The following is a 16,407-nucleotide window of genomic DNA, read 5'->3' as shown; positions in this document are numbered from 1 at the left end:
AATTCGCTGAAGCAGGCATCTGGGCGCTCCCCCGCTGCAGCCCCTGGCCCCACTGGCCTCTCTCTGTGACCCTCCCAACGACCCTACCACCCTTCCCAGGCCTTGCTCACCCCCTGGGTGAGCCTGAGCTTTAAGCACACACAGAGACACAAGACATAGAAACAATCATCCATTTATTGTCCAACCAGGGCCCCTCACCCCCAAGGGCAGGAGATGGGGTGGGGGCTGCAGGTGTCTGGATGTATCGGGTCAGGGGGCTCTTTGCAGGGTGGGGTCACAGGACACATGACAGTTGGAGCTGGGACAGGAAGGAGGTGGAGGACGAGATGGGGCTGGCTGGGGTTGAAGATGGGCTGGGTTTGGGGTTGAGTGAAGGATGAGGGCAGGGCTGGCGTGAGGTAGGTGGGGAATGAGGTGGGTTGGGGTGGAGATGGGGACATGAATGGGAATACACGGGATGGGGACTATGGTCCTGAGAGTGGACATGGCCCAGGGGTTGCTGAGGGAGGTGAGAATGGCTTTGGGGCTGGGGTTGGAAGAGCCCTGGGGGGTGAGAATGAGGGTGGGGTCGTCACTGTTGCTGAGGATGGTGTCAGGAACCTGGAGAGGCATGGATTTGGGCCTGGGTATAAGGTTCAGGGTTTTTTCTGGCTTGGAATCCTAAGTCAGGTCCGGGTTTCACCAGGTGATTTGCAGGCCTCACTCCTGAGGCCATGGTTTTGAGGGAAGAGGGCTGGGAACATGATGCTTCTTGGGGTATCTCTGACAGGGCTGAAGTCACCCTGGGCTCTAGGACAGCCCTCCTGGTGACCCCGACGGGCCCTCTCCAGAGTCCGGGGTGCTGGACTCCGGAGCTCCTAATACTCTGCCTCCCAGTCCTCAGCAGCAGGTGGCCCGTCCGGGGGTGTCTCCAGACCGCGGGCTTCCCTCTTTGCATCCTGGGCAGGCGGTGTTGGTGGTGGTGGTGGCGTCATCAGCGGGGTCTTGGGGCCAGCCCCAGAGTACCCCGCCCAGCTCCTCTCTGGCCGCTCAGCCCTCCCAGGTCCCCATCGGCGCTGGCCCTGGCCCCGGCCCCGGCCTGGCCTGTGCCAGACTTCCCACCCCCCACGTCCCCTGGATGGCCTCTTGGCAGTGCCTGGCCCGGTGCAGCACGCCTGGTGGGAGCAGGGACAGGAGGGCAAGGACTGCTGAAGGGTGTAGGCCCCCAGCAGGGCGCTGTGCAGGAGGTAGGAGAGGGCATCCAGGCGGATGGGGATGGTGACAGAGGCCAGGCTCTCGGGGAGCCCCAGGTGGGCTGGGTCTGGGGTGCCCAGGAGAGAAGCTGGCAGGGCTGGGAAAAGTGCCGGGGGCCACAACTCAGTGCCAGGTGACGACTCAGTCCCAGATGACAGCGGGGACAGGTTGTTCCTAGAATGACAAAGGACAGGTCAGTGGGTCTCACCACCTGCATGAGTCGTTCCTTACAGCAGCCTCACTACTTCTGTGCCTCTCCTGGGAGGGAGTCCAGCCCTCTCCGCGCTCAGTTCTGTGTCCGCCTCTGACCTCCTCACCCCCTTCTCTCTCTATTAGTTTCCTCCTGTCTCTCTTTACAGAGAGACACACAGCTCTGTAGGAGCTTCAGCGTCAGACAGAACTCAGTTCCAATTCCAGGCTGCCTCGCTCACGGTGTGTCTCTGGGCCAATCATTTTTCCACCCTGAACCTTAATTTCTCATACCGAAAGATGGCTTTTGATGGTACCAAAGGTGCGTATTCAAGGGTTAGGTGTGGAGAGCGTTCAGTGAAACGTGGACAATTATTATTATTATTTCTCCAGCCCTACGCCTGTTGCTGGCATCTGAAATTCTCCTGGTTCATTCTTGAAATTTCTCCGTGTTTCACGAGTAGCTGCTTCTAGCTCTCCCCTTATTTCTAAGTATCTCGCTCAGCTGTGTCACCAAGATTCTCTAAGATTCTGTTTCTGCGTGATGACACCTGAGACTTTTTTTTTCTTTTTTGATACTCTCTCTGGGTGTCTGTTCCCCCCAACGGGAGTTCTTGTGTCTCTCACCCCTCTGGCCCAGTCCTTTCCTTCTGCTGTTCCATCTTCACAGGGGTCTCCGAAGTCTCTTCTAGCACCTTCCCCTCGAAGTCTCTAGAGCCCAGGGAGGCGGGGAGGGGTCCGGAAGAAAGTGGGCGGGACTTTGTCGGAAATGGGGCGGGGCCTGCGGGGCGGGTCGCGGGGGATCTAATTCCTTAACTCCACCTACCTCAAGTCACAGCCCCCACTCTCCCGGCCCCCAGCCCCTCCTCCCTCAGACCCAGGAGACCAGGCCCCCAGCCCCTCCTCCCTCGGACCCGGGAGTCCAGAACCCCAGCCCCTCCTCCCTCGGACCCGGGAGTCCTACATGCTATATTCTAGGCTGCAGGCTCGGCGCTGGGGATCCAGCCCCGGACGGTAAATGTGGCCCCTACTCTTATGAAACTTACTTGCTGCGAGAGAGGCAGACAAGACACAAATAGTACATTTCTTATAAGAATAAATACTGCAAAGATGTGAAGACAGGGCAAGGAGATGGGTTTATTTTAGGTGAGACGGATATGGAAGGCTTCTGTGGGAAGGAGCCAGAAGACCTGGGAACTGAGTATTCCCGGTGGGGAGAACAGAGGGTGGAACAAGTGTTTGAGGGGCTGGAAAGGAATGAGCTAAGCGGAGAGGCATAGGTCCATTTTTTATTTTAAATAAATTTTTTATTGTGGAAAACTTATATGTACAGGCAAGTTGCAAAGATAACACAGACCGTTCCCAAATACTCCGCCCCCAGCTTCCCCTCATGTTATCTTCTTACATCGCTGTGGTACATTGGTCACAAGTTTGAAACCAACATGACTCTCAACTAAACTCCAGACTTTAGTTGGATTTCACCAGTTTTTACACTAACGTCCTCTTTTTTCTGTTCCAGAATCCAGAGCAGGATACCCTTAGGTCAGCACAGCTCCTAAGTCTCCTCGGGCCTGTAGTGTTTCAGTTTTTCCTTGTTTTTCCCAACCTTGACAGTTTTGAAGGATGCTCGTCAGTTATTTTATAAAACAGAGGTCTATTTTAATTAATAATTGTAACTTATTTAATCCAGATTTCACACATGATCAAACTATGCCTCAGAGAGGCTAAGTAAGTTACTCAAGGTCACAGAGCGTGTACGAGGCACAACTGGGATTTGAACCCGAGGAAGCCTGGCTCCAGAGTCTGTGCTTTAAGACGTATTCTGGAGGAAAAACCATCAGGACTTGCTGCAGGACTGCTGGGGGCCGGGAATGGGGAATCAGGGATGATGCAAAGTTTTTAGCCTGAGCAGAGCTCTTTGAATATGAATTTTCTTCCAAGAAGGTCACAACATCCCACTTTATGGATGAGAAATCCCAGATACTAGCTCTCACTTTCTGAGTCCTCTCGAATCCAGTCCTGTGCTGGATGCTGCTGCTGACACCTATCATGCAGAACCAGTACCTGCCCTCGAAGGGCTCTCAGTCTTGCGGGGTGGGGAACAGATACAGAGATGGACACTAACATTCTAGGGTGACCAAAGCCCAGACACTGGGAGGGACAAAACGGGAGGGGGAGGACAGGGACACGGGAAACGACAACGGGGGGTACGGGGCTGAGCCTGGACCTTGCCTGGAGGGGAGGGGTGGAGAGTGAGGTCAGGACCAGGAAAACACTGTTTCCTGCAGGCAAGGGCCTCGAGGGGAGGCTCCTTTATTAGACGGCCTTGGGGCAAATTCTAGGGTGAGTGGGTATTTGATGCACAAGACACTGTGAGCAAAGGCCAAGTGGCTGGAATCGAAAGACTTTTATCAAGAAGGGGGGCTTTCCTAACGACTACGATTAGGATCTGGGTCTCATTCATCGGTTACGTTGAATTGGTTATCCCAAAGAGGCAGCTTAGGTCGAGACAGGCCTCGGAAATCAGGGTTCGAATCCCCGCCCCGCTAATTACAAGCACGTGACCTAGACCAAGTTGCTTCAGCTTTTCGAGTCTCTGTTTCATCTCGAGCGCTTACCGCTCAATTCCAGCATAAAAGGATTGCTTCCGTTTTTGTTCTGTCATTGTTTCTTCTATTTTTGCGACTAGGGTCCAACCTCATCAGTCGCCAGGTACCTGGCCCTTTAAGACCCTCCCCCGCCACGCTGGGAGAGCGGAGGCGGGATCTTGCGTCTCTAAGGAAATGCCTTTCGCCCAGCTCCCAAGATTGACAGGCAAGTTCGGAAAAGCGACCAATCAACTCCTGCGTCTCGGGGGGGCGGGGAGCAAAGCTTCCGAATCGCGGAGGAACTCGGGCGACCGTTGGTTTGAGCCCCGCCCACTCCCTGTTACGTATAGCTGCGCGAGACATCCTCCTCGGCTCTGATTGGCGGGTGAGCTCGCGCTGCGGCCGAGGCCCTCCCTGCGGCCGGGAGGACAGCCAGCCAACACCCTCACTCTTTGATTGGCTACGTTCCTGAGCGCGAGCCTCCGTCTCGCCCTCTGATTGGTCGTTCCCTTCCCGCATCTTCTCGGGACGGTATCTGACGTGTTTACTCCGGCGTTTAGAGGCTTGTGTGGTCGGCGGTCCGGCAGGGTGGCAGCGGCGGCGTCCCGGGGACCCAGCCCGGATCTGGAGGTGACGAGCGAAGCCTGGAAGGGGGAGGGGCCCCGGGCTGAGAGGGGAATCCCACGTCGGGGTCTTTTGGGCGTGCCCAAGAACTCCATTGCCCCATCCCCGCCGTAGGACCAGACTCTTCCTTTCATTGCCCCCTGCAGTCCTCGGACTGTCAAAGTCCCCAAATCCGGCCTTCAGGGCCCCCAGCCCACAGGGCTCGCGGATTCCAAGCCCCGCTCCCCGCCACTTCTGTCCCTTCCAGGACACTGTGCGATGCCGTGGGGGGGCCGCCCTCTCCCTCGAGCCTTACCCACTAATTCAACCCCTCCAACTTGGGGGCCCTTCCAAGTGCAGGGTGGGTGTCAGGGCCTCCTGGTCTTGGGGGCTCCTCTCACTGCCACCCCGACCCTTATATCCTCCCTCCACCCCTCAGGTCCAGGAGGTCGTCCTTGCCTCCCTTCCTTGGAGAATCTCTCCACCTGTGGAGGCTCTCACTTCGTTGATCCCCTCCAGCCCCTGCAAGGGCCAGGGGTCACCCTTAGACTTTGACCCAGGAGTTATACTTCCTAATGTCGATGCAAAATAACCAATAACCATTCTCTAGAGGTAGGCTTGAGGACTACAATCTGGGAAGGCAGTCTAACAAAGGGAGAAAGCATTCTGGAGAAGCATGGTTTTTCAGTACGTTTTCGAACCTTTTTTAGAACAAAGAACGTACATTAAACTGGCCCAGGATACATAGTCATCAAAGTTTCAAAGAAGTATTCAGTTGCAAATTAGCAGGTCAACAAGACCCTGATGTCTAGGAAAGGGAACTTATCTTCAGTAGTACTAATCTGGGCTACTGATACTGGTGGGCGAAGGAGGGGAAGTATGCCTTCTTATTTTAGAGAGCCTTTTACGTTCAGATAAGGTTTAGTGAATTCTTTAATGATTAAAGCGGATGTATAATGTATGTGTGATAGGCCATAAATCAGGCTTTTTGAATTAGAGCTGAATCAGTTTTGAACCAGAATAGCTATCTCATATACCTCAATTTGTGAAAATCTCTTGTCACTAACTACCCCTTATTTCTAGCTCCCAATCCCCTTGGAGGACCTGGAAAATCCTGCAGACTCCAAGGAGTGGTCCCTGACCCACAGAGTCAGGATTCCTACACTTCCTGTTGTTTGTGCACTCCCTCCCCCTCCTCCAATTTCTAGGCCCTTAGGGATGTGGATCCCGACCTCCCACCTTCAGGAGTCCAGCCTCCCCTCCTCTTAGCCCCTTTCCTCTTTGTTCCAGGCCCACTATTCCCTTGGGAAGTCCTTGAACCCTGCAAGTTCTAGGGAGTGGCCATGCTGGGGGCCCCCACTCCTTCAGGAGGCCCCAGGCATCCTTCAGGATCCAGGGGAGGTGGTCTCCAGGGAAACCTCCACCTTCAGGTCCATGTTCTTTCCCCTTCCTTTTCCTAATCCTTAGGGCCTAACCCTCACTACCGTTCTCCCCTCCTCCACCCCCATCTTTTCAGGTGTTTTTAAAATTTTTTTTTATTAAGATTATGATAGTTAACAACCTTGTGAAATTACAGTTGTACATTATTGTTAGTCATGTTGTAGGTGCACCACTTCACCCTTTGTGCTCTCCCCTGGCCCCCCCTTTCCCCTCGTAACCACCGATCAGTTCTCTTTGTCTATATGTTAACTACCACCTATGAGTGGAGTCATACAGAGTTCGTCTTTCTCTGTCCGGCTTATTTCACTCAACATAATACCCTCAATTTTCAGGTGTTTTATTGACACTTTTGAAATTTGACAGGTCATACTTAAGCCAGCTAGGGGTCTTCTCTGCCAGTTCCTCCCCTGCCGGATTCCCTGCCCCTTAGGCATCCTGCTGTCTCCCTAAGGCCTCCCACCTCACTGCTAGCTCCTTCACACTCAGGGTACCGCAGGGTGTCCTTCATAATAAAGGGGGGTCAGCCCTGCCCTGTAAACCCTGCTCTGCCTCCCTAGGGGCTGCCCTCTCCTGGTTAGCCCCCGCCCCCATTTGTCAAGAGGACTATTCAGGGATTATCCTCAGGTCTTCTCCCTCCTTTGGAGCTGCTTCTCCCCTTTTAACACACATTTGGGATCATCCCTTTCATTGTCATCTTTTTTTTCAGAGTCCCCTGTATTCAGGGAGTCACCTTCAGGGCTTCCTCACATTTTGAGAACTTGCACACAGCACTTCCCCAACACCCAGACGGTCCCCGCAGCCCTCAGCGAGCAGAAACTACCTTCTAGGCTCACAAGGTGATTGTCAGGGCTGCCCCCAGCCTTGCGAATTTCCCCACTCTGAGGGGAAATTTTCTTCCTGCTGACTCCCTCATGCTCCTGGAAACCCAACGTCTTCTAGATCAAAAGTTTCACTTTCAAGTCCTCTGGATTCCTCCCTGATACATAAGTGACAAGCAATAGGAGATATTGGTGTATATGAGGAAGCCATTTGGTGTAAAACTAATTCGGCCTGACCTTGTTTTCCCAAAAGGGCCTGCCATGGCTGTGGAGCATGTGTTGTAGATCTGCTTTAAGATTTGCTATGTCCCAAAGACAAGAACAAATGCCCTTAAGATAAGGATGTAACTCCCCCCACACTGGCATTTCCTTAAGGATAAGCATCTCTCCCTGGGCTAGGGACTCATTGCTCTGCTCACCTGTGACCACCCAGCTGGAGACAGCAGACCTGCTACCTGCTGTGCCCATCAATCTACAGGGCAATCTCGTGACTGTTGTAAAAGGGACATTCCTATCATATGTGATGTATGCTCTTTGTTCCATGACTATACAAACACTCTGTACACCCTACTTCTTTTGTACCGTTCCTTCCTTGGAGAAGGAAGGTTCCAGGCTAGTCCTCAGATCTGGCTCATAATAAACTCACTCCAATTTTGATTTATAGATTGCTTATGGGTTATTTGCTTTGACATCCCATTCTTCCAACTGCCAGTTTTCCCTTCCTCCCGCAGTCACTCTCCTAAAAGCCCCCCTTCTTCAATTTCCACCGTCATTGCCGCCCACTCTCAGGCACCCCGGGTCATCCTCAGCATCCAGGCCATCACTCTTAGGCTCTCCTGTGCCTCCTCCCTCAGCAGCGTAACCTCTTGGGCTCTCCCTTTCCCCCACATCTGGGCCGGCCTGCTCTTACCCTCACAAACGCCTCCCCTAGAATCAACTTTGGGGCCCCCCAAGAATCTTCTCTCTACAGCCATCACACACAGAAGTCCCTCAATCATCCACTTGACTTCAGGATTCCCGACCCTCCCCTAACACCTCCCCAGCCTGGTCCACACTCTAATTTGTGCTCCTGATTCCCTGCGCCTTCGAATGATACATGGAGAGAGCTCTCCTGCTTGAATGAGGAAACTGAGGGGCCACATTGCTGGACTCCAGTCCAACATGCTTAGCCTTTAGCCAGCAGTCACTCATTGGGCCCGAGTCTCCCTGGAGCCTCCCAGCCACGCAGTTTTGTCACCTGTGCGGGAAATGGCTGGGCTGCTTGGCTGGAGGCTGTTGGCGTGAGAGTGACTTTAGCGGTCAGACTTGTGGGCTGAGGTCTGAGCTGGAATGAGTCTCTCTGGGTTTATGTGGCTGCCACGAATGGTTTTCAGACTGCTTGAACGTCAGGATTTGCTAGAAGCATCTGCTGACGTGGCAGTGGGGGTCTGGAGGCCAAGGGGGCCCCAAAAGAAAGATCATGTAGACACTTTCACTTACGTTATTTAAATTTCATCTTTTAAAAAGTGCTCAACGTATTTTGTGTTTGTATTACGTATAATACAGTAAGATTCACTCCCTGAGTTTTGAGAAATGCATAGAGCCGTGTAACCACCATAAACAAGATGCAGAATATTATAATCCTCAAATTCTCATCTTGCCCATTTGTCATAATAACCTTTAAAAAAAAAACCCAGGGGCCGGCCCAGTGGCGCAGCGGTTAATTGCACACGTTCCGCTTCAGCGGCCCGGGGTTCGCTTTTTCAGATCCCAGGTGCGGACATGGCACCGCTTGGCACACCATGCTGTGGCAGGTGTCCCACATATAAAGTAGAGGAATATGGGCACGGATGTTAGCTCAGGGCCAGTCTTCCTCAGCAAAAAGGGGAGGATTGGTGGCAGATGTTAGCTCAGGGCTAATCTTCCTCAAAAAAAAATACAACCCAGCATTTTCCTGGGGGACAATTTGGCCTTATCTAGAAAAACTGAAAAGATCCGGCTCCTTAGACCTGAGAATACTTTTGCTGTGGGGTCACTGATGGTTAGATGAGCAACCCCCCCATTTTACTGATCAATAAATAATGGCTCAGAGAAGTTCCTCATGTCATGTTAGCAAACAAGCAACAAAACCAGCCAGGATTGAACCTGTCATTTTGATTTCTTTTTCTTCTTCCACATACTGGATTCTAGAACTGGTGATGATGATATAATAACAGTAGAAATAAACTAATACCTATTTTTGAAGACATACAAGGTATTAGACTCTATTCTAAGTGCTTTTATTGAATTCTCACAACAACCCTGAGAGGTGGTATTATTATTCTTGTACGGATGAGGAAACAAGGCACAGAGAGGTTAAGGACTCGCCCAAGGCCACACAGCTAAATATGTGTCCTTTCTTAGCAGCTCTGGCTACATTCCTCGTTGGGTTTTGTATCCTCTTGGAGCCTTGAGGAAAATGAAGGAATTTTGACGTGACAAATTAGGTGGAGATCCACCTGTGAAGAATGAGGTGGATGGTGTAGTGACGGCTTCTGGGGAAGAAAGTATTGAGGGCAGTCTCAGAGGAGGAGGAACAGGACACCTGTTATTCAGGGTGAAAAATAGTTGGCTTCTGTTGTGTAATGAAGAATTTGTCTGGCCTTTGTCCCTGGCTCCTGGGAGAGACCCTCTAGACCCTTGGAACATTCTGAGTGAAAGGAGTGTGTGTTATTTCTGGTGGGGCCCCCGGTCCACACTTGAGTTAATGCTAAGAAGGCATCCCATGGGGGACCCCTAGCTGCTTCCAAGAAGGGGGCTGTCCATGCCGGAAACTGGAAGGACCAACCATGTAGTTAGGGCTTTGAGTCTTGTGATGTCAGCCTGACCTCACGGGAGGGAAGTGGGGCTGGAGATTGAGTTCCCCCACATCCCGTGTCCGGTGGTTCCGTCATGCCTGCATGAAGAAAGCCCACCAAAAACTCTGCGTACCAGGGCTCAGGTGAGCTTTGTGGTTGGTGACACACATCAACGTGCTAGGAAGGCGGTGCATCTTGAGGACATGGCGCTTTGCCTTTGGGACCCTCCCTGACCTCCCCCTGTGCATCTCTTCTTTTGGCTTGTCCTGATTTGTATCCTTCATAATAAAGCTGTGATCATATAGATAGCACTTTCCTGAGTTCTCTGAGCCGTTAGAGCGAGTTACTGAACCTGAGGAGGTTGTCGGAACCCCCGAAGTTGTTGCCAGTTGCTCAGAAGTGCTGGTGGCCTGGGATCTCTGAACTTGTCGCTGATGTGGAATGTGAGGGCAGGGCTGGTGCAGCTGGCCCCATGGTCCAGCATGGTTAGGATGTGTGAGGCAAGAGGACACCCAGGAGGGTAGCTACGCTTCAGCCAGCTAGAAGGTGCCTCACCTAAGAGGGCCATGTGGCGTCTGCCAGTGCTGGAACTGGAGAAAGTGTGTGAAATAATAGAAAATATATATATTGGTCTCTGCCCCTGGTTCCTGGCACAGAGCTCCTAAAACCCTTGTAATTTCATGAGTGAAAGGAGCATTTTGTTCTAATGAAGCCCCTCTGGGTGGGCTCCTCGATGGGGGCTGGTCACCAGAAAGACTAAGCCACGATTAGAAGCTTGGAACTTTGAGCCCCACCCACAATCCTTCAGGAAAAGGGGAGGGGCTGGAAATGGAGTTAACGATCAAGCACGCCTCTGTGATGGGGCCGCCATGAAAATCCCACCAGTATGAGGTCTGAGGAGCTTCCAGGTTGGTGAACACATGAAGGTGCTAGGATGGGGGGTGCATCCGGCAAGGGCATGGAAGTTCTGCACTCTTCCCCGTACCTCGCCCTGGGCATCTCTTCCGTCTGGCTGTTCCTGAACAATAATATCCCTTTACGATAAACTGGTAAACGTAAGTAAGGGTTCCCCTGAATTCTGTGAGTCATTCTAGCAAATTATCAAACTCAAGGAGGGGGTACTGGAAACCCCGATTTATAACCGATGAATTGGAAGCACAGGTAACAGCCTGATCTTGTGATTGGCGCCTGAAGTTGAGGGGGGCCGTCTTGTGGGACTGAGCCCTTAACCTGTGGGTTCTGCTGCCATCTCCGGGTGTATAGTGCCAGAACTGAGTTAAACTGTAGGACACCCGGCTGGTGTCAATGAATTGCTCAATGTGTGGAAAATCCACACATCTGGGGTCAGAAGTGAAAGGAACTTTCTTGGCCCACCCTAGTCCACTTTTGCTCCATGAGAGAGCCAGTGTTTGGATACCTGCCACGCAGAGGGCCAGCCAGGGTTGGCCAGAGAGCAGCGTCAGCCAACAAGAGGCCACAGCTGTGGCCAGTTAGGTCAGGAGTCACATAGTATGGTCCTCATACCTCTCCTTCCTCTAAGCGCCAATACTTTGAGGAACCAGGGCTTGAAATGGGAATGGAGAAAAGGTGTGTTGGGGACAGGTGGTCTCCAGCTCTTCTCCAAGGCGTCAAGTCCCAGCTTAAACCTCTGCTGGATGGACAGAGGAGGTGATGGGGTTTAAATCGAGGTTGAGGTGAAGATTGAAGACCAGGCTGAGTTTTAATAATCAGAACAGACCGGAAAGTTATAAAACATCTGAGACACTGTCAGGGGCCGAGAAAAAGAGTTTTAACGGAGCACAGTTGAGTCAGTGATGAGAAACATAGAACTCTGTGTACTTCTAGTTCCTGGAGTTGATAGTCTCCGATTAACGGGTTATAGCCAATATCTGGCAATGCAGAAAGTCTGAGCTGGGTCTTCTGACTCTAAGCCTGTTGTTGCTGTTCTCATTTACACAACATCGCTTTCCCCGAGAGGAATGGATATCAACACCCTCCCCTACCTCCTCCAAGGTCCCCGTCATTATGGCAGAAGTCAGGGGCTTAAAAGACAGTATTTCAATGTTACTGACCCCTGGTCAAAGTTGTTGCTGTAGCAACACAATCTTGTAATTTCCCAGGTCAGACAATTCTATTGTTCTGCGTAGACTGACTTCCGGTGGCCAACATCAGTCCTTGAAGTTAACTCAGTTTTTTAAATGTTACTCAGCACCCGGAGGCATTGGTACACTTAGGAGGCAAAATGTGTCCGAGAGGGCCTCCATATCGTGTCATGAGTTACCGGGAACTACCCATCAGGGCTCCTAGGGTGACGGGGGGAGAACAGAGAGAGCAAAGGAGACAGCGAGCGTGGCACTGTCTTTTGCTCTCCATCTTATCCTCCAAAGCTGTTTGCATGCCCCTGCAGACTGGCATGCCATGGCGAATTAAACTGGGTTAGTTAGTTAATACCTTTTTTTTTTTTAAAGATTTTTTAATTTTTCCTTTTTCTCCCCAAAGCCCCCTGGTATATAGTTGTGTATTTTTTAGTTGTGGGTCCTTCTAGTTGTGGCACGTAGGACGCCACCTCAGGATGGCTTGATGAGCGGTGCCATGTCCGCGCCCAGGATCCAAACCAGCGAAACCCGGGGCCACCGCAGTGGAGTGCGCAAACTTAACCACTCGGCCACGGGGCCGGCCCCAGTTAATACCTTTGATGAAAAGAAGAATAATAAGAAGTTTTCACATATCAAGGTATGTGGGTTAAATCTATTCAGCTTAAAACTTGTTTTTCCCAGAGCAGCCTGACTATGGCCCACCAAACCTGCATCCTCCACCTGCTTCAAATATTTTCTCAAAACGAAGAATGCCCTCTTTACAGAGATGGATGAATGTCTCTTTTTCCCTGACGCTGATGCCAGGACTTCTTTGAAGATGAGCTTTTCTTCCCAGAGAACCAAGGTCAAGCTGACCTGCTGTGTATGTGCTAAACTGTGGCAAACATCGCCTTGTGACTGGAAAAAATTGTGTTCCTGTCATGCGTGATGTATGTTCTTTGTTCTCAAACGTCTATAACCGTGCTGGAAACCACGCTTCCCCACAGTGCTTTCTTGTCTGAGAAAGAGACCGCTTCTGGGCTAGCCCTCACATCAGGCTCGATAAATATCACTCTATCTTTCTCTTCTGTAGATTGATTATTGATTATTTGCATCAACCCCTTCTACAAGCTGGGAAAATTTAAAATATTATAGTTGCCATTAAACAAATGCAAGATTTGCATCTTGAGAACATTCTCTGTTCTGCGTCAAAGAAGGATACCCACCCTGCTTAGATAATCGTACTTATTGATCCTCAGAGAATCACATGATGTCTGGTTTTGGTTTACAGTTTATAAAGAGCCTTCATCTTTGCTCTCTCCCTCAATCATGATGACGCCCCTTTGAGATAGGGGTATTACCCTCATTTTAATAGGTGGGGAAATCGAGGCTCAGAGAGAGAAAGTCACTTGCCCACACTTATTCTGGGAAGAAGTGGTGGCATCTGGACACCAGTGCAAGTGCTTTGTCCTTTCCATATACTGCACCTGCCACGCCTCTTGCTGAGATGTCCTCCATTCAGCAATCCACCAGGAGGCCAGTATGGGGTCTTGACCAAGAGCTCTGGCTCTGGGGTCAGACTGCCTGGCGTTGAATCTTACTAATTGTGTGGGCATGTTTGGAGCCTTTCTCCGCCTCAGTTTGCTCAGTTGTATAATAGAGATAATATCTGCATAAAGGAACTCTTGGAAAGTTGCAACTCAAAATCTTGTTTTTCTTTCTCTTCTTTCTTCTTCTCCTGCTCCTCCTCCTTTGAGACGATTTGCTGTGGAGTGATCTTCATCTGGGAAACAGACTGACTTAGACTGTCACCAGGAGAGCTCCATACCACAAAGCTTGGGCCATTTCATTCACAACTGGGAATTGTCTTTTTTTTTTTTAATTGAGTTCATAACAGTTCACATCAATGTGAAATTTCACTTGTACATTATTTCTTGTCTGTCACGACATAGGTGCTTCCCTTTCACCCCCTGTGCCCACCCCCACCCCCTTCCCCTGGTACCACTGAACTGTTTCCTTTGTCCATGTGCTTGTTTATATTCCACACATGAGTGAAATCATCTGGTGTTTGTCTTTCTCAGACTGGCTTATTTTGCTTAGCATAATTCCCTCCAGGTCCTCCCCATGTTGTTGCAAATGGGATGATTTTTGTCTTTTTTCTGGCTGAGTAGTATTCCATTATATATATATACACACACCACAGCGTCTTTATCCAATCATCAGCCAATGGGCACTTGGGTTGTTTCCATGTCTTGGCTATTGTGAATAGCACTGCAATGAACGTAGCGCTGCATATGTTACTTTGGATTGTTGATTTCAAATTGCCCAGCTGGGAATTTTTATAAGCTATGACTAGTAAAAGGAATAAAATTATGAGCTGCTCTATGTCATGAGAAGTTTTACATGTCAACTTCTTTGTAATATTTATGTTGGAGGAAAGTCAGAACCTGCCTCTTGGTGCCTCTAATGAGAAGAAAAGTTGTGCTTGGACATAGGGCCTGTCAGTCATCTCAGACACAAAGAGAGGCTACCTGGTCACCTCATCTCAGGAGCAAGCAGTGGCTAGGCTGCGTCCATGGAGCTGGCCACCATTGAGCTTTTTTTTCTGCCTTTCTGAGATGATGGCGGGGGTGGGTGTGGGTGTGGTGGGTTGATGTCTTTACTCCTTAAAAGGATAAACACAATTAGATAAAGAAGTGATGTCAGTAAGTGACTAAGAAGCCAGTGCAGGAAATGGCTCATTATTATTGACTATTATCTTAAGTAGACAAATTAAGAGGTTTCCTTGAGGGCCAGCCTGGTGGCTAGTGGTTAAATTCATGCTCTCAGCTTCCGCCGCCCAGGGTTTGCGGGTTCAGATGCCAGCTGCAGACCTACACACCGCTCATCACGCCATGCTGAGGCAGCGTCCCACATACAAAATAGAGCAAGATGGACACAGATGTCAGCTCAGCGACAATCTTCCTCAGAGACACAAAAAAAGAGGTTCTGTTGAACTCTTCTGGACTAACATCTGTCTCTCTTAAAGTTCTGAACCTTTTCCTGCAGCCTTATTAAAAGAACCAGCTAAATAGGGCCTGGCAAGATGAAGGGAGATTTCCCCACTGTTTGGCCAAAATTGCCCTTAAGGCTTTTTGTGAATATTAAGGGGGATGATATGAGCATTAAATGACAGGGCCTGGGTTAGGGGCTCAATATGCCTTAGTCAGTGTTATAAACATTTTCACAAACAAACAGCTCTGGAACTCGAGAGGGTTTAGCTGAAGGGGGTGTTATCTGTGACCACGCTCTATTCTCACGCTCAGACATGATGGATGCCTCAGCACCCGGCCAGACACCTCTGCACGTTCTTGGAAAATGTGAACATGTCCACTACTGACTTTTTCCTCTCAGTCTGAGTCATCACCTTTTAAAATGATACCCCTTCCCTTCGTACCCTTCCCCTGCTCTGTAGCATCTTGATCCTGTTGACTCTGACTTAGGTCAGAGACGGGGTCTTCACGTCTCAGTTCCTCCACGGAGCAAACCACGCGCCCCGGGTGCCGGCCTGCTGTTCTCAGTCCTTTCAAGAGCGCCCCATCAGGTGGGATTGCAAAAAAGAGGGGAAAGCTTCGGTTTTAGAGTCAGACAGCCACGGGCGGGACTCCTAATTCTGCTGGTTTCCCCTGGGTGGCTTTAGGTAAGTTACTTCACCTCTCTGAGTCTCAGACATCTTCACAATGGAGATGCTCTTTACTAGACATATCGGCTCCCAATGTGATCCTGGTGGGTGCTCTTTATCTTATACTGCCACTTAGGGATGATCTCTGACCTGAGAAAACCCTACCTGACCTGCTTTACCCGTTTTTTTTCCCCAGCTCTTCCTGTCTTCCAATTGTGTAATTTATCACTTTTTTTTTTTTTAATGCAAAAGCCAGCATCTTTTCCAGGCTCCTTCGGTTTCTGCCTGACAAGTAGGAACCGTCCCCCGAGAAAGCTTTCTGTGAAGCAGTCAGAAGTCTGAGCTCTGGGGAAGGAGGAGGTGGGGCAGGAGAAGGGACATGTCCCGCCCTGAGACATAGACTCTCACCCTTTCTGTTCACCAGCTGGCTGACTCAGAGCGCGCTGTCAGTTCGTATTCTTTCCATTTTGCAAATGTGCCCCTTCTGTGCCTCCACGTGTTTGCTCTTTCTTGGATTTGTGGGTCCAAGGCCGCCTTCACCCCCACCCTCTGTGTGGTCTCCCTGCCTTGGGGGTCCTCCCCTTGGGAACCTCCCATCTAGTCGCATAGCTAGTCATTTTTGACTTGGCTACTCTTTTCCCTACTCTTTTTCCTTCTTTCTTTCTTTCTTTTTTTTTTTTTTTTTTTGAGGAAGATTATCCCTGAGCTAACATCTGTCACCAATCCTCTTTTTGCTGAGGAAGACTGGCCCTGAGCTAACATCCATGCCCATCTTCCTCCACTTTATATGTGGGACACCTGTCACAGCATGGCTTGACAAGCAATGCCATGTCCGCACCTGGGATCTGAATCGGCGAACCCTGGGCTGCCGAAGCAGAACGTGCTCACTTAACCGCTGCGCCACCGGGCCAGCCCCTGCCTTGGCTACTCTTGAACTCTTTCTGGACTTCTGCTTCTGTTTCCTCTTCTGTAGAAAGAAGTGGG

At 50.5% G+C, this 16,407-nt stretch overlaps 1 protein-coding gene and 1 long non-coding RNA gene across 2 annotated transcripts; one reads left to right on the top strand and one right to left on the bottom strand.

Moving 5' to 3' along the window:
• Positions 1-157: 157 nt before the first annotated feature.
• On the bottom strand, positions 158-2,150 carry C10H19orf84 (chromosome 10 C19orf84 homolog). Its single transcript, XM_014732918.3, has 2 exons — positions 2,050-2,150; positions 158-1,407 (listed from the first exon to the last, which is right to left on the bottom strand). Exons 1-2 carry the CDS (start codon positions 2,082-2,084, stop codon positions 858-860), a joined length of 585 nt encoding a protein of 194 aa, XP_014588404.1. The 5' UTR covers positions 2,085-2,150; the 3' UTR covers positions 158-857.
• A 1,451-nt stretch (positions 2,151-3,601) lies between these two features.
• On the top strand, positions 3,602-16,088 carry LOC138915757 (uncharacterized). Its single transcript, XR_011421967.1, has 2 exons — positions 3,602-4,640; positions 12,187-16,088. It is a non-coding gene; the product is annotated as an uncharacterized lncRNA (long non-coding RNA).
• Positions 16,089-16,407: the final 319 nt, after the last annotated feature.

This window comes from Equus caballus, chromosome 10 (assembly GCF_041296265.1).
Source record: "Equus caballus isolate H_3958 breed thoroughbred chromosome 10, TB-T2T, whole genome shotgun sequence".
NCBI lineage: Eukaryota > Metazoa > Chordata > Mammalia > Perissodactyla > Equidae > Equus > Equus caballus.
Note: the sequence above shows the minus strand (reverse complement) of the source record. Positions and strands in the feature narration are given on the sequence as shown.

Bases quoted from the DNA above. Each gene is read 5' to 3' on its own strand.
- C10H19orf84 (XM_014732918.3), bottom strand. From the start codon at position 2,084: ATGGAACAGCAGAAGGAAAGGACTGGGCCAGAGGG. The intron at 1,408-2,049 runs GTGAGAGACACA...TTGTCATTCTAG, and splicing joins GAAAGGACTGGGCCAGAGGG to GAACAACCTGTCCCCGCTGT.